The sequence below is a fragment of the Pseudophryne corroboree genome, chromosome 5 (assembly GCF_028390025.1).
Source record: "Pseudophryne corroboree isolate aPseCor3 chromosome 5, aPseCor3.hap2, whole genome shotgun sequence".
Classification (NCBI taxonomy): Eukaryota; Metazoa; Chordata; class Amphibia; order Anura; family Myobatrachidae; genus Pseudophryne; species Pseudophryne corroboree.
This window is the reverse complement of record NC_086448.1, coordinates 788,417,050-788,434,903: the sequence shown is the minus strand read 5'-3', so window position 1 is coordinate 788,434,903 and position 17,854 is coordinate 788,417,050. Positions and strand designations below refer to the sequence as shown.

The following is a 17,854-nucleotide window of genomic DNA, read 5'->3' as shown; positions in this document are numbered from 1 at the left end:
AGAAGGGGACTTTATGGTATCCTTGGACATCAAGGATGCGTATCTCCACGTTCCAATTACCCCTCACACCAGGGGTACCTCAGGTTCGTTGTACAAAACTGTCACTATCAGTTTCAGACGCTGCCGTTTGGTTTGTCCACGGCACCTCGGGTCTTTACAAAGGTAATGGCCGAGATAATATTTCTTCTTCGAAGAAAAGGCGTATTAATTATCCCATACTTGGACGATCTCCTAATAAGGGCAAGGTCCAGAGAACAGCTAGAGATGGGTTTAGCACTATCTCAAGAGGTGCTAAAGCAGCACGGATGGATTCTGAATATTCCAAAATCCCAATTAATGCCGACAACTCGTCTGCTGTTCCTGGGGATGATTCTGGACACAGTTCAGAAAAAGGTTTTTCTTCCCGAAGAAAAAGCCAAGGAGTTATCTGACCTGGTCAGGAACCTCCTAAAACCAGGAAAGGTGTCTGTACATCAATGCACAAGAGTCCTGGGAAAAAATGGTAGCTTCTTACGAAGCAATCCCTTTCGGCAGATTCCATGCAAAGGGATCTGTTGGACAAATGGTCAGGGTCGCATCTTCAGATGCACCTGCGGATAACCCTGTCGCCGAGGACAAGGGTATCCCTTCTGTGGTGGTTGCAGGAGGCTCATCTATTGGAGGGCCGCAGATTCGGCATGCAGGATTGGATCCTGGTGACCACGGATGCCAGCCTGAGAGGCTGGGGAGCAGTCACACAGGGAAGAAATTTCCAGGGAGTGTGGTCGAGCCTGAAAAAGTCTCTTCACATAAGCATTCTGGAACTAAGAGCAATCTACAATGCTCTAAGCCAGGCGGAACCTCTGCTTCAAGGAAGACCGGTGTTGATCCAGTCGGACAACATCACGGCAGTCGCCCATGTAAACAGACAGGGCGGCACAAGAAGCAGGAGGGCAATGGCAGAAGCTGCCAGGATCCTTCGCTGGGCGGAGAATCACGTGATAGCACTGTCAGCAGTATTCATCCCGGGCGTGGACAACTGGGAAGCAGACTTCCTCAGCAGACACGACCTTCACCCGGGAAAGTGGGGACTTCATCCAGAAGTTTTCCACATGCTATTAAACCGTTGGGTAAAACCAATGGTGGACATGATGGCGTCTCGCCTCAACAAAACACTGGACAGGTATTGCGCCAGGTCAAGAGATCCGCAGGCAATAGCTGTGGACGCGCTGGTAACACCTTGGGTGTACCAGTCGGTATATGTGTTTCCTCCTCTGCCTCTCATACCAAAGGTATTGAGGATTATACGGCAAAGAGGAGTAAGACTAGTGGCTCCGGATTGGCCAAGAAGGACTTGGTACCCGGAACTTCAAGAGATGGTCACGGACGATCCGTGGCCTCTACTTCTGAGAAGGGACCTGCTTCAGCAGGGTCCTTGTCTTTTTCAAGACTTACCGCGGCTGCGTTTGACGGCATGGCGTTTGAATGCCAGATCCTAAAAGGAAAAGGCATTCCAGAAGAAGTCATTCCTACCTTGATAAAGGCAAGGAAGGAAGTCACCGCGAAGCATTATCGCCGTATTTGCCGAAAATATGTTGCGTGGTGCGAGCAGCGGAGTGCTCCGATGGAGGAATTTCAACTGGGTCGTTTTCCTACATTTCCTGCAATCAGGATTGTCTATGGGTCTCAAATTGGGATCTATTAAGGTTCAAATTTCGGCCCTATCAATATTCTTCCAAAAAGAATTGGCCTCAGTCCCTGAGGTCCAGATTTTTATCAAAGGAGTACTGCATATACAGCCTCCTGTGGTGCCTAAGGTGGCACCGTGGGATCTAAATGTAGTTTTAGATTTCCTCAAATCCAATTGGTTTGAACCACTAAAGAATGTGGATTTGAAATATCTCACATGGAAAGTGACTATGTTACTGGCCCTGGCTTCGGCCGGGAGAGTATCTGAACTGGCGGCTTTGTTTTATAAAAGCCCTTATTTAATTTTCCATTCGACATAGGGCAGAGCTGCGGACGCGTCCGCATTTTCTCCCTAAGGTGGTATCAGCGTTTCACCTGAACCAGCCTATTGTAGTGCCTGCGGCTACAGACGACTTGAAGGACTCCAAGTTGTTGGAAGTTGTCAGAGCCTTAAAAATATACATTTAAAGGACGGCTGGAGTCAGAAAATCTGACTCGCTGTTTATACTGTATGCACCCAACAAGTTGGGTGCACCTGCTTCTAAGCAGTCGATTGCTCGTTGGATTTGTAACAAAATTCAACTTGTACATTCTGTGGCAGGCCTGCCACAGCCTAAATCTGTTAAGGCCCATTCCGCAAGGAAGGTGGGCTCATCTTGGGCGGCTGCCCGAGGGGTCTCGGCATTACAACTCTGCCGAGCAGCTACGTGGTCAGGGGAGAACACGTTTGTAAATTTTTACAAATTTGATACCCTGGCAAAGGAGGACCTGGAGTTCTCTCATTCGGTGCTGCAGAGTCATCCGCACTCTCCCGCCCGTTTGGGAGCTTTGGTATAATCCCCATGGTCCTTTCAGGAACCCCAGCATCCACTTAGGACGATAGAGAAAATAAGAATTTACTTACCGATAATTCTATTTCTCGGAGTCCGTAGTGGATGCTGGGCGCCCATCCCAAGTGCGGATTATCTGCAATACTTGTACATAGTTATTGTTAACTAATTCGGGTTATTGTTTAGGAAGCCATCTTTCAGAGGCTCCTCTGTTATCATACTGTTAACTGGGTTTAGATCACAAGTTGTACGGTGTGATTGGTGTGGCTGGTATGAGTCTTACCCGGGATTCAAAATCCTCCCTTATTGTGTACGCTCGTCCGGGCACAGTACCTAACTGGAGTCTGGAGGAGGGTCATAGGGGGAGGAGCCAGTACACACCACCTGACCTGTAAAAGCTTTACTTTTGTGCCCTGTCTCCTGCGGAGCCGCTATTCCCCATGGTCCTTTCAGGAACCCCAGCATCCACTACGGACTCCGAGAAATAGAATTATCGGTAAGTAAATTCTTATTATATTCCAGACCATGAAGATCACTGTTTTATCCTAGTAGTAGACCCTTCATATTACCCAGTTATCTTTGGTGCTGTTCTTCTAGGTCTTCAGCAAGCTGATCCGAAGATATAAATATCTGGAAAAAGCCTTTGAAGAAGAAATCAAGAAGGTGAGAAGCTTTTACTTAGATAATAATGTGTAAGGTTATATACAGTAGGATCCCCACCCTAACCTGAAATTGCACATCAAAGCATCCTTCCCCCACAAGCAGAGCTATCCAGGACCCCTAACACAAGATGCTCAATGCTGCCTTCTAATGAGAGCCATGAGCTGCAGCATTTTTAGCGGAAGGTGAAAAATGATGGATCTCCAAGATATCTATGGAAGACTTGTCCATTACAGAGACAGTGGTACGATTTCTATCTGACACAAGCAGGGGTCCTGGGTACCAGATAGCAGACATCCCCTAATCAGCTAATTACACCATTTATGTTTAATGTCACTGCAAATTCTAGGCGGTGGTTGCGGGGGTTCCGCCATTCTAAAATATTACAATAAATGAAATTATATTTTTTTAAATTAAATAAATATTACAATACTACTATATTGGTATACATAGAAATGAATTTTTCACCAAGGAAGTACAGTGTATGTACGTATGTATGTATGCATGCACGTATCTTTGTGTGTGTGTGTGTGTGTGTATATATATATATATATATATATATATATAAAAAATAACAACATGGAAAAGATGCTGTGATACTATTTTGGAATACACTTTAATTTGATAAAAGACTCCGAGTGCCGTTGCAAATAAAGGTGCGGAACTTGTCCCAGTTTTTTTTCGCACCATTATGTAAAATGCGAGGCGAGCCAACCTGATATTATGTATGTGCTGTGTGTGTGTTTGTTCCCATACAGCTCCTGCTGTTTCTTAAGGCCTTTTCTGAAGCCGAACAAACCAAGTTAGCCGTGCTGACTGGAATTTTACTGGCTGGCGGAACTCTGCCAGCTTCCATATTAACCAGCCTGTTCACTGAAAACATAGTGAAAGAAGGTACAATAAGCGTTTTATATTAATGCATGGAAAGTTTACTGCAGGGGAATATGCTGTATATATTCAGTACATCCATTCATAATAAGGGTCACTGTTTCCTATTGGTCTTCATGATGCCAGGAAAGAAGTCCACACACAGACAGATCAGTTTGAAATGTAGAAATAAAAGTGATTTCCATACATACTACCAGTCAAAGGTTCTAGAACACCCCAAGTTTTCAAGTTTTGATTGAAATTTATGCATTTCTTAGTGTACTCCCAAATTCTAGCATAGAAATGTTTTGCAGAGTAACTTCTGTCCCAGCGAGACACCTGGTGCAATTCCCATACTGCATACTTTATCCACAGTTTTGCATCTTATTAACCCTGGGTACTTAGGGTTAGTATTTTTTTGTAGCAAAGGAACAGGTGTAAGAGGTGCGGCTGCGGTGCGTGAGCTGGTGCCTGCTGCCGTGCAGGTGTATTTTCGGTACTCACCAGGCGCCGCTCTCTCTCACCTTCAGGTACCGGAACCTTAAACGGACCTGGCAAATCTTCCGTCGGACCCAGACACGACGACCTAGGAGGAAGGAGATTGCTGAGTGCCGTCCTCCTAACTGTGGACCGAAACGCCCTCAGACCCAGAGAAAAATAACGCTTTCGGGCTAGGTGAGGGTCATCCCAGGCGTCCGCCTCAGAGCCCGAATTTCACCTATTGGCACTCTCGCACCAGGTGGAAAATCTACCTTGCACCGGCGTGCAAGGCTCACCGTTCGCCCTGAAGGAAGGGAGACAGATAGGGACACACACAGAAGGAACACACAGACCGATGTTACTCGCCGTCCTACGTCTTGTACTCCGATCTTCTCCACTTACAGGTCCCTGTAAGGAGGCAAAGAGAGAAACAGCCGTGCAGGGCCTCACTCTAGCCTAGTGTGCATCCGCTACACTAACTACATAAACAAAGCCCTCAAACTGGCTCAAGTGTGGGTGGTGCAACACAAACTATGCACAAACTCTATAACAACATTTTGCCCTGCACAGTAACAACACACACATCGGAGTACAACATCAAACGGTGCGGTCCCTTTAGATCCCTACCTACACTCTGGGGGGGGGTGGACGCCGCACAGCCTACCCACCTCCTGTACCTTCCCTTATGTGGGCCTCAGGCCTGCCTACCTAAATACCTCAGGGTGGCCTGGGCCTAGCGCCCAGTGCCACCTTTATTCACCTCGGGGGAACTTATTCCCTGGGCCTAGCACCCCCTGACTGCACACAGGCCAGAGGCCTGACTTCACCCACGGGCCTAGTGCCTGGCTAACTTGTCACCAGTTGGGTGACCTGGGCCTAGCGCCCAGGGTCACCTTATGTTACCCTATTCGGCCAGAATACACTAGGGCCTAATGCCCTCTAATGCCCCACAGGCCTATTGCCTGATATGCCCCTCGGGCCTAATGCCCGCCTAACCGTCCCACAGGCCTGTGGCCTGACTATTCCTAAGGACCTAGTGCCCAACTGTGCCCCAGGCCTAGTGCCTGCCTATCCGGGCCGGGGGGTTCCCCGGCTACTCGTGGCCACGGGCCTGGAGGGCCCGACTAAATGCCCCACGGGCCAGGAGGCCCGACTAAATGCCCACGGGCCGGGAGGGCCCGACTAAATGCCCACAGGCCGGGAGGTCCTGACTGTGCCCACGGGCCTAATGCCCGAACACCCGGTGGTCTAGGGAGGAGATAAGAGGGCACCTTAGAAGGGCCTACCTGCGGTGGAGAAGGCTGCAGTGGGGAACTGCACAGCTCAATTGCTTCCCACCACTGCAGCGCTTCTCGGCCTGGATGAACTCTTCTGCCGCTGGCCCGTCCTGGCCAGCGGCGCCGCCGTCTCCTCGCTGCGTCCAGCCGCTGCTGGACATCTTCTTCCAGGAGCCCGACGTCTTCCGGCCACCGGAGCTCTTCTTCCCACGGCCGTCGTCTTCTCCTCCGCGCCGGACTATCTTCTGCGCTCCGGCGCGCCGACGACCTTCTCCGCTGCTCCCGCCCGGCGTCTTCTTCTGACTTCGCGCCCCCGCGTGCGGTCTTTTCTTCTGGCTCCCGCCCGGCGTCTGACGTCTGACGCCGGGGGCGGGGCCTGTGACGCGGCGAGCGCCGATTGGCTCGCCGCGCCCGCCTCCGATTGGCCGCCGCTCCGGGAGCCGCGATTGGCTCCCGGAGGGCGCCAACATTTGAACCTCTCCGCAGCCTCCGGTCCGGTGCAGGGAAAAGGGTAATCCCTGCACCGGACACCCGACGCTGCCACGCACCCAGCGCTGGGGACAGACAAGCTGCCCCAGCGCTGTCCCCAGCCAGGTACAGCACCACTGATGTGCCCACAGGGCACATCTCTACACAGGTACTGTGTAAAGTCGCAGACAAAGTATAACTATGTATAGTGGAGGTCGCATCTGTATAACTGCCGAACACACTCGTGCCAGTCCCACAAATGTGCTGCACCTGTAGGCTACGTTTCTTTCACCCTTCAGTCCAGCTTATCCTAAACCAGATTCGTGGGGTGCAAGCCTGGAGACACTGCCGACATTCCATGATATGAAACATACAGTCTTCTTCTCTTCTGCAAAAGTAGATCTGAATAGACCGTAATGTTGACCTCAGAATGTGGAATGGGATAATGCCGACATGATTGAAATGTTGAATAAGAATAAAATGTGACTTTAAATGTGGCTTGTCGACACTGTCACCATGTCAACGTTTCATCAGTGTCGACATGCTGAATGTCGACATGTCTGTCAACGTTTTCACATGTGGACATTTTTGTTGGCCCATCGGTCAAATTAATGTATAGAACTCAATGCATGGTGCTGTAAAATGCTGTGGTTCCCCTTTTAGCTCAGGGTGCCAGTCACTTTGTGCAAATTTCCGACACGGGATCCAGCTAAAGAGCACCAGACCGTCACGCTTCCTTTCTCCATGTTTGACAGTTGGTGTCACAGTGGTTTATTTACTAAGCGGCGACTTGTAAATCCCACCGCTGCCCTGTGTGCTTAAGCCGCTTAGTAAATAAACCCCATACACTGACGAACCATACATGCCTTCTCGACTGTGTACAAAAACTGTGCGTGATCAAACAAAGATTTAAAATTATGGCCCAGATTTATCAAGCCTTGGAGATTGATAAATTGCATGGTGATAAAGTAGCAACCAATCAGCTCCTAACTGTCATTTTTCGAACACAGACTGTCACCTGACAGTTTGGAGCTGATTGGTTTGTACTTTATCCATGTGCCATTTACCATTCTCCAAGGCTTGATAAATCTGGGCTTGTTTCATCGCTCCAAGACTTAAAGTTTGCAGATGAGGGTAAATTAATAACACATTACATAATATAAAAGTTTAAAGTTGGCAGACCAATAATGAAAGATGGCTCCAAAACATTCAACCAGTAGCTTAGTTTAACACATTAGGGGGTGTAGTTACTAAAGATCGATTGTGATCGATTTTTATCTATTTCAGATCGATTAAAATCGATCTTAATCGATGTTGGGCTTCCAGGGCAAAAATACACATTTACTAACATTTAAAAATGAATATTAACAAATCATCTTTTAGTAAATGTATCTTTTATCCCTGGAAACCCAACATCGTTTAAGATCGATCGATCAAAAATCGACCTTTAGTAAATCTATCCCTAGTAGTCAGAATTGATAGTCTACAGACAGATCAGTGATTTACTCCCAGTTGTAACTTAGATGTCTGATGTTTAGGTATTTCTGCGTCCTTCTCCGTAAAACTCTTCAAAGCATGGATGGCGGAGAAGGATGACACCGCTGTTACATCTTCTTTAAGAAAAGCGAATCTGGACAAGAGATTACTGGTCAGCATATTGCTGTTATATTATTATTATTATTATTATCCTTTATATGATGCCACAAGGGATCCACAGCACCCATTACAGAGTACATAAACAAATGAACAAAACAGCACTTACAGTTCAAGACAATTTAGGACAGGTATGGAAAACCAGGGGTTAGGTGCCATCAAAGGAAGAATTGAGTATAAGAAAGAGAAGGAAAGGCACATCAGGGGAGAAGGCCCTGCTCTATTACTATATTATACTGTATTACTACTGCAAGCTACTTGTTTGTGTATTAAGCATTTCAGAATATGGTTAGGGCCACTCAATAACCTGACAGGGCCCTTGGGAAAAATGACCAACTCATCGCATGGTGTAGGAAGCCACCAATAGCTATACACCTACCATTGACCCTCTCAAGCAGAGTATTTCTAAAGCTCCTAAGTTCATCTATATTTTTCTTTCTTTTCTTTTTATTCTATCATATGAGTAAAATGTAAGGGGATAATGCTTTTATAGAGGGTCTGGATATAAACTCATTTTTTTCCCCCTTGAAAGGGAATAACACAAAATTTTTACAATAACTCATCCCCCTCAACTAATAAAATGACTTGGTTTACATAGTTTAGTAACTACTGATCTCTGACGGGGCTGTAATTGATATTTCTCATACGTCCTAGAGGATGCTGGGGTCCACTTCATGACCATGGGGTATAGACGGTTCCGCAGGAGCCATGGGCACTCTTAAGACTTTTCAATGGGTGTGAACTGGCTCCTCCCTCTATGCCCCTCCTCCAGACCTCGGTTTTAGAAATGTGCCCAGGCAGACTGGATACACTCTAGGGGAGCTCTACTGAGCTTCTCTGAAAAGACTTATGTTAGGTTTTTTGTTTTCAGGGAGAACTGCTGGCAACAGTCTCCCTGCTTCGTGGGACTGAGGGGGCAGAAGTAGGAACCAACTTCCTGAAGAGTTTCATGGCTCTGCTTCTGGCTGACAGGACACCATTAGCTCCTGAAGGGAACTGAATGCTAGCCGTGTCTAGATGCTCACTCCCACAGCACGCCGTCACCCCTCTCACAGAGCCAGAAGTTAGATGACAGGTGAGTAGTAGAAGACAGATCTTCTATCAAGAAAAGTGACGACTGAGGTACAGCGCGGCTGGCGGGAGCGCAGCGCCCCATTGCTGCCCACACACTCAGGCACTGTAGGGTGCAGGGCCCTGGGGGGGGGGGGGGGATATGGCGCCCTGGCCAACAAAAACACCTCTATAAACTGGCAAAAAGGGGGCATAATATGCCCAGGCACAGCCCTACCCCCGCCAGTATAAATATTATGAAAAGTTTCTGAGGTAAAAAGGGCGGATCTTCTTCCTCAGGCAGCCAGCACACTGCTCAGTGCCATGTTCTCTCTCCTCAGGCTGCAGAGACATCGCTGGTCCTCCTTCACTTCTGACTACAAGTATCAGGGTGCAAAAGAGGGGGGGGCACAAGCGAATTTGGTGCTTTACAAGTGTGTTTTACTGTGTAAAAAGCGCTGCATGTCAGTGGGCATTCTGTGTTCACAGGCATTAGATACTGGCGCTGGGGTTGTGAACTGGCTGCTCCTAAACTGTGTCCCTCTGACAGATTTTACTGTGGGTCTGTCCCCTATAAGTCCCAGTGTGTCTGTGTGTGTGTGTGTGTTGTACACGTGTGTAAGACATGTCAGAGGCAGGGCGTTCCTCCCCGGAGGAAACCATTTTAGGGACACAGAAGTGTAATGTGGTGGCGCTGCCGGCACACCAAGAGCCTGCATGGGTGAAAGAAATACGTGATAGTATGCATCATACCAGTAGGAGATTAGATACGTCTGAATCTCATGCTGAGTGCTGGAGAAAATCTGTGGAGGATGTGATTTTTCAGGGCTCTGTTCTTCCATCCGCAGGCGACCCCTCTGGGTCACATAAGAGACCATTTGCGAATATTGTGAATACTGATACCGACACTGATTCTTGTGTCGACGATAGTGACTCCAGAGAAATAGATCATAAATTGGCAAAAAATATACAATATATGATTGTGGCTATAAGGGAAGTTCTGGAAGTCACGGAAGCCACTCCTGTACCTCAGGAGAAGGCTTATTTCTATAAAGAAAAGAAATCTAAGGTCACTTTCCCTCCTTCCCACGAGCTTAATACACTCTTTGAAGGGATGTGGGTGAATCCCGAAAAGAAATTTCGTATTCCCAAGAGAATTCAGATAGCTTATCCTTTCCCGGTGGAGGACAGGAAAAAATGGGAGTCACCCCCTGTGTTAGACAGTGCACTGTCCAGGTTGACAAAGAAGGTAATTCTCCCTGCACCTGGCACGGCTTCACTAAAAGAGCCGGCAGACCGAAAGATGAAAACTACATTGAAATCCATTTATGTTGCCAATGGTACGCTGCTCAGGCCCACAATTGCTTGCGCGTGGGTGAATCGCGCTATTGAAAAATGGTCAGAAAGCGTGTCATCAGAAATTGACACGATTGATAAAGATGAGATACTCCTTAAGTTAGGGAATATCAAAGACGCTGCCGCATACATGTTAGAAGCGATGAAAGATATTGGACTCTTGAGTTCACAGGCCGCTACCATGGCAGTATCGGCTCGGCGGGCGTTGTGGATTCGCCAGTGGAACGTGGATGCAGATTCCAAAAGAAATATGGAGGCTCTCCCATATAAAGGTGAGGCCTTATTTGGCGATGGACTGGATGCGTTAGTCTCGGCGGCTACCGCAGGTAAGTCGACATTTTTGCCCTCTGCGCCTGCACTGGCAAAAAAAGACATATCACCTGCACATGCAGTCCTCTCGGCCCAATAAATACAAAAAAGTGAGAGGTTCCCCCTTCTTTGCAGGAAGGGGAAAGGGAAAGAAGTCCACAGCAGCTTCACGTTCCCAGGAGCAGAAGTCTACCCCTACTTCTGCCAAATCTTCAGCATGACGCTGGGGCTCCTTTGCGGGAGGCCGCTCGGGTGGGGGCACATCTCAAACTGTTCAGCCAAGGTTGGATTCTGTCTGGCCTGGATCCCTGGGTGTTACAAATAGTGTCCCAGGGATACAAGCTGGAGTTTCAAGACGTTTCCCCATGCCGATTTTTCAAATCGACCTTGCCAGCTTCTCTTCCAGAAAGGGAAGCAGTAACAGCGGCAATCCAAAAATGATGTCAGGATCAGGTCATAGTCCTGGTACCTTTGTCACAACAAGGGGAGGGGTTTTATTCAAGCCTTTTTGTAGTTCCGAAGCCGGACGGCTCGGTCAGACCGATCCTAAACCTGAAAAATCTGAATCTCTACTTGAAACGATTCAAGTTCAAAATGGAATCACTGAGGGCAGTGATTTCCAGTCTGGAGGAGGGGGACTACATGGTGTCTGTAGACATAAAAGATGCTTACCTACATGTTCCCATTTATCCTCCTCACCAGGCTTATCTGAGATTTGCGGTTCAGGATTGCCATTACCAATTCCAGACGTTACCTTTCTGTCTCTCCACGGCGCCGAGGGTATTCACCAAGGTGGTGGCGGAGATGATGGTTCTCCTGCGTCAAAAAGGAGTCAATATAATTCCTTATCTAGACGATCTCCTGATAAAGGCAAGATCCAGGGAGCAGTTGTTACAAAACATCACACTCTCCCTGTCAATACTCCAACAACACGGTTGGATCATAAATTATCCAAAGTCACAGTTGGAACTGACGACAAGATTGTCTTTTCTCGGGATGATTCTGGACACAGAAGTTCAGAGAGTATTTCTTCCGGTGGAAAAGGCTCTGGAAATCCAGAAAATGGTAAAACAGATATTGAAACCATCAAGTGTGTCAATCCATCAGTGCATTCGGTTGTTGGGGAAGATGGTGGCGGCCTACGAGGCCATACAGTTTGGCAGGTTCCATGCCAGGGTATTCCAGTGGGACCTGTTGGACAAGTGGTCGGGATCCCACCTACACATGCACCGGAAGATAATCCTGTCGTCAAAAGCCAGGATTTCGCTCCTGTGGTGGCTACACAGTTCTCACCTACTAGAGGGACGCAGGCGCTGGATTCAGGACTGGGTCCTGGTAACCACGGATGCAAGTCTCCGAGGCTGGGGAGCTGTCACTCAGGGGGAAAGCTTCCAAGGAAAATGGTCAAGTCAGGAAGCCTGCCTTCACATAAACGTGCTGGAATTGAGAGCCATTTACAACGGCCTTCAACAAGCGGTACATCTTCTTCAAGATCATTCCGTGCAGATCCAGTCGGACAATGTAACAGTAGTCGCGTACATAAACAGGCAGGGCGGAACGAAAAGCAGAGCGGCAATGGCTGAGGTGACGAAGATCCTCCTCTGGGCTGAAAAACATGTAAAGGCTCTGTCTGCAATTTTCATTCCGGGAGTAGACAACTGGGAAGCAGACTTCCTCAGCAGACACGATCTCCATCCAGTAGAGTGGGGCCTCCACCAAGAAGTCTTCGCAGAGGTGACAAGTCTTTGGGGAGTTCCTCAAGTAGACATGATGGCATCTCGTCTCAACAAGAAGCTTCAGAAATATTGTTCCAGGTCAAGAGACCCTCAAGCAATAGCAGTGGATGCGCTAGTGGCCCAGTGGGTGTTCCGGTCGGTGCATGTCTTCTCTCCACTTCCGCTGATCCCAAAAGTGCTCAGGATCATAAAGAGAACAAGAGTTCGAGCAATCTTCATTGCCCCAGACTGGCCAAGGAGGGCTTGGTACCCAGATCTTTAGGAGTTGCTCATAGAAGATCCTCAGCCTCTTCCTCTTCGCGAGGACCTGCTGCAGCAGGGGCCATGCGTGTATCAAGACTTACCGCGGCTACGTTTGACGGCATGGCTGTTGAGCGCCGGATCCTAGCCCGTAAGGGTATTCCCAATGAAGTCATCCCCACCCTTATTCAGGACAGGAAAGGAGTAACGTCGAAACATTACCACCGTATTTGGAGAAAATATGTGTCTTGGTGTGAATCCAAGAAGGCTCCTACGGAAGAGTTTCAGTTCGGACATTTTCTCCATTTTCTGCAGGCTGGTGTGGAGGCGGGCCTCAGGTTAGGGTAAATCAAGGTCCAGATTCCGGCCTCGTCAGTGTTCTTCCAAAAACAACTGGCCTCTCTTCCAGAGGTTCAGACCTTCGTGAAAGGGGTTCTGCACATCCAGCCTCCATTTGTGCCTCCAGTGGCACCATGGGACCTTAATGTGGTGTTGCAGTTCCTTCAATCGGATTGGTATGAGCCTCTACAAGAGATAGAGTTTAAGTTTCTTACTTGGAAAGTGGTGATGCTTTTGGCATTGGCATCCGCATGGCAGGTGTCTGAGTTGGGGGCCTTGTCTCACAACAGTCCTTACCTGATCTTCCATGAAGATAGAGCAGAGTTGAGAACTCGTCAACATTTTCTATCAAAGGTGGTTTCATCTTTCCACATAAACCAACCTATTGTGGTGCCAGTAGTTACTGACACGTTTACTGAGTCAAAGTCTCTAGATGTGGTTAGGGCTTTGAAGATTTACGTAGCTAGAACAGCTCGAATACGGAAAACAGAGTCTTTGTTTGTCCTGTATGCTCCCAACAAGATTGGGTGACCTGCTTCCAAGCAGACTATTGCGCGTTGGATCAGAGGTACGATTCGGCACGCTCATACTACGGCTGGTTTGCCGTTACCGATGTCGGTGAAGGCCCATTCCACTAGGAAGATGGGCGCATCCTGGGCGGCTTCCCGGGGGGTCTCGGCATTGCAACTTTGTCGAGCAGCTACTTGGTCGGGGTCAAACACATTTGCAAAATTCTACAAGTTTGACACCTTGGCCGATGAAGACCTCAAGTTCGGTCAATCGGTGCTGCAGGGTCATCCGCACTCTCTCGCCCGTACTGGAGCTTTGGTATAAACCCCATGGTCATGAAGTGGACCCCAGCATCCTCTAGGACGTATGAGAAAACAGGATTTTGATACCTACCGGTAAATCCTTTTCTCCTAGTCCGTAGAGGATGCTGGGCGCCCGTCCCAGTGCGTACTTTACCTGCAGTTTTTTGTTATTAGATACACAAGTTCTTTTATATTAGTTTCAGCATGTTGCTGTAATTGATTCATGCCTGTTGGCGTGTGTTCTGTTGAATGCCATGTTGTGCGGCATGGTTGAGGTGTGAACTGGTATGTATCTCACCACTAGTTTAAAGTAAATCCTTTCCTCGAAATGTCCGTCTCCCTGGGCACAGTTCCTATAACTGAGGTCTGGAGGAGGGGCATAGAGGGAGGAGCCAGTTCACACCCATTGAAAAGTCTTAAGAGTGCCCATGGCTCCTGCAGAACCGTTTATACCCCATGGTCATGAAGTGGACCCCAGCATCCTCTACGGACTAGGAGAAAAGGATTTACCGGTAGGTATCAAAATCCTGTTTTGTCCCAGTACGGCCATACAGAGAAGTTCAAATGTAAACTTAACACATTTGAAAGGTTGTCAAGAAAACTGATTGGTCAAAGTGGAGCAGCCAACCAATCGGCTGAAGGGACAAACATTCAATGTCTCAACGTTAAAACCTACTATGTGTGAGCCTTGAAATGTCCCTTATAGTGCAGGGGTAAATAAAACATCGGAATAGACCCAGGGATGGGACCCTAGTGGTCCCACAAGTTATGTTTAGATGGATGTCACTTTTAATAAAGTGTTACCACTTATTTCTGTTGATTTCCATTTGGTCTTTTGCAAACACGTTGTTTGCAGACAGGTAAGTATTGTACTGTGAGCAGGTCTCTGCGTTTGTGAGTGTTAAAATATATCTTTGCCTTATAGGAGCTGTTTCCAGCCAATCGGCAAACGGTTGAACACTTTGCGAAGTATTTCACTGATGCGGGCCTGAAGGAACTCTCTGATTTCCTAAGAGTCCAGCAGTCCCTAGGCACACGCAAAGAGCTGCAGAAAGAGCTACAGGAACGCTTATCTCAAGAATGTCCGATCAAAGAGGCAAGTGTCAGCGAGTAGGGTTCCAGGTTCTAGGACTTGTTTTCTTGACCATAAAGTACACAACCACTGTAAGGAGACCACAACCATGACAGCGAAGGTTATTTCAGAAGTTGCTTCTCCTCGAATAAACCAAACTCGGAAAGATTAGTAGCGTGCCACCCTTCTTGAAGTGTTTCCTGGCTGATCCATCGGACTAGGCTGCATGGTGTCATCTGATGACATCATTACCGTGGTATATCATCCACGCTGCATGGCACACTCTGATTAGTGGAAGATAACTTTTTCTGCTATAACATTTCTTCTCTATTTCTGATGTAGCGTTTGCAATTAATGATTTTTACTAATTAGCTTCTCTTAGTTACATGTTGTTGTTTTGCTTTGTTAGCGCATTTATGTCAAAAGTAACTAACCGGATACGTTTCAGGCGTTAAAGTTTTTGAACTATTATATACCAAAAATTTATATCCCATAGCATAGTCTGATAAAGTGGTTCCCAACCCCTGTCTTCAAGTACCCCCAACAGTTCATGTTTTTCAGGTCACCTAGCAGTTGAACAGGTGTATTCATTACTCACTGACACATTATATAAGACCCACAGGTGGAGCTAATTATTTCACTTGCAATCCTGTGAGGAGACCTGGAAAACATGAACTGTTGGGGGTACTTGAGGAGCGAGGTTGGGAACCACTGGTCTAATGCACAGCTGGCCATATAGTGACATTTCCTTATTATAAATAGAATTTAGGCCCAGATTTATCAAGCCTTGGAGAGTGATAAATAGCACAGTAATCAAGTACGAACCAATTTATCACTCTCCAAGGCTTGATAAATAAGGGGCCTTAGGTAGATCACTTGGTAGATCCCCATTATAACTCACTGGTACAAGTGTAACCTTAAAAGAGATAATTGGACTTGGATTGGGGGACATACTCCCATTCCATTTACTTTAAAGTGCTGGAATGTGCACTTAAACAGTTATAATTATTTATAGTAACTGAGACTTTTTTTCATTCTTTTAATTTTAACACACAGGAAATCACTTTCCAAAACGTTCTCAATATACACAGCAGGTGGCACATGACCCCACGCATTTCTCAAAAAAAACAACAGTAATAGCCTCTAACCAAGTTCATTGGAATATACAGCCAGTCCCAAAACTTCTTAGCCCTGGTCTACCACCCAAAACCCTTCATGCAGTCTCCACCAATATCTAACAAAAGTGAACTGCTCCCCGTCTATTTGCCCTCAGAGCAGTTCAGCTTTGTCTGGCATGATGACACAAGACTGCCTTGGCCCCTGATACTTAATTTGTGACCCGTACTGTAATGAATCAGCTCTCTGGGAATTCCTGCTGCCAGTAGCTCGAACCACCTTGTAGATCAGGTGACTTGTGCATTACACCGGAGTCATGGACGTTTTCTTGGAACCACTTTGAGTTATTTAGCCGTGTGACATCCATCATTATTTTGCTGAAAATGCTCATTCATGCAGAACATACTGTAGCCTATCGGGATGTCAGGAATTAGCATGTGCAAGTCATTGTGTAAATGTGGCCTAGATCACTTGTGTCATTGTCTTGCCACAAAATATCTATTTCCAGTGTGTAGGTGTAGGATACAGGTGGCGTCAATTAGAGGTGAGTAATTTCTAGTCACTATGTGTGCATCAATGTGTGTAGATCTGTGTATAATACACACACACACACACGCACACACACACACACACACACACACACACACACACACACACACACACACACACACACACACACACGCTTACAGGCACTCTCCCAAGTGTTAATTTGTCTGTTTTGCTTAACAATCATTGGAAGGACTTGTTATGGCATTCCACGAAGATGTAATCAAGCCTTGACACAATGATTAGGGAAGAGTAGGATAATTGAAAACCTTTCAGTGTATCAATTAGTAATAATAAATGGGAAGAATAACATAGAAAGATTCAACACTCTACAGCCCAGATACACCGAGACGGTTGCATCCTTTTAATCTGGAATTTGTGAATTTATAAATTGCCTCATTGCCATCTGCTTTCTCGCAGATAAGTGACAGCTGCACCTTCACATGTCATTTGCAATGACTGAATGTTCTCAAAATGACGTGGGATTAATTTGTCTAATGTCTGGATAAACCTGCATTTTACATGACTTGAGTGCGTGCCCACAATAGCTGTTTTATATCGGATGGAGCGCATCTAGTATCCACAAAGGCCAACATAGCAATGATCCAGCAAAGTGCAATGTGTTTGACGCGTTTCACCACATAATGACGCGCAGATTCCTCAGAAGTACTGTGTGTGTGTGTGTGTGTGTGTGTGTATATATATACACACAGGTTGAGTATCCCTTATCCAAAATGCTTGGGACCAGAAGTATTTTGGATATGGGATTTTTCCGTATTTTGGAATAATTGCATAATGAGATATCATGGTGATGGGACCTAAGTCTAAGCACAGAATGCATTTTTGTTTCATATACACCTTATACACACAGCCTGAAGGTAGTTTTAGACAATATTTTTTATAACTTTGTGCATTAAACAAAGTTTGTGTACGTTCACACAATTCATTTATGTTTCATATACACCTTATACACACAGCCTGAAGGTCATTTAATACAATATTTTTAATTACTTTGTGTATTAAACAAAGTTTGTGTACATTGAGCCATCAGAAAACAAAGGTTTCACTATCTCACTCTTGCTCAAAAAATTCCGTATTTCGGAATATTCCGTATTTCGGAATATTTGGATATGGGATACTCAACCTGTATATATTTTATTGCAGCTTTAAATCTCACAAATTCATTGTCACTTTCTACAAGCCACAGGATGTTACATTTCATCCTTCATGTCTTTCAGTAAACATGACGATCCATAGAAACACTTATTGGTCATTGGGAGTTAATACGGGTTCCTTGCAGATAGCGCCTAGAAACAGAATCAAATGCAAGAGCTCATTTCTTTGTGGACATCGTGAGAATTATTAATTTGCTGTG

General features: G+C 46.6%; 1 protein-coding gene across 4 annotated transcripts in view; it reads left to right on the top strand.

Annotated features, from left to right (window-relative positions):
• BZW2 (basic leucine zipper and W2 domains 2) overlaps positions 1 to 17,854 on the top strand; it is a 207,138-nt gene that overhangs the window by 160,349 nt on the left and 28,935 nt on the right. For all 4 annotated transcript variants that reach the window (XM_063924410.1, XM_063924407.1, XM_063924408.1 and 1 more), the window contains exons 5-8: positions 3,096 to 3,161; positions 3,917 to 4,052; positions 7,789 to 7,898; positions 14,671 to 14,841. In XM_063924410.1, coding sequence (XP_063780480.1) covers positions 3,096 to 3,161; positions 3,917 to 4,052; positions 7,789 to 7,898; positions 14,671 to 14,841 — 483 coding nt within the window. The remainder of the gene's footprint in view (positions 1 to 3,095; positions 3,162 to 3,916; positions 4,053 to 7,788; positions 7,899 to 14,670; positions 14,842 to 17,854) is intronic.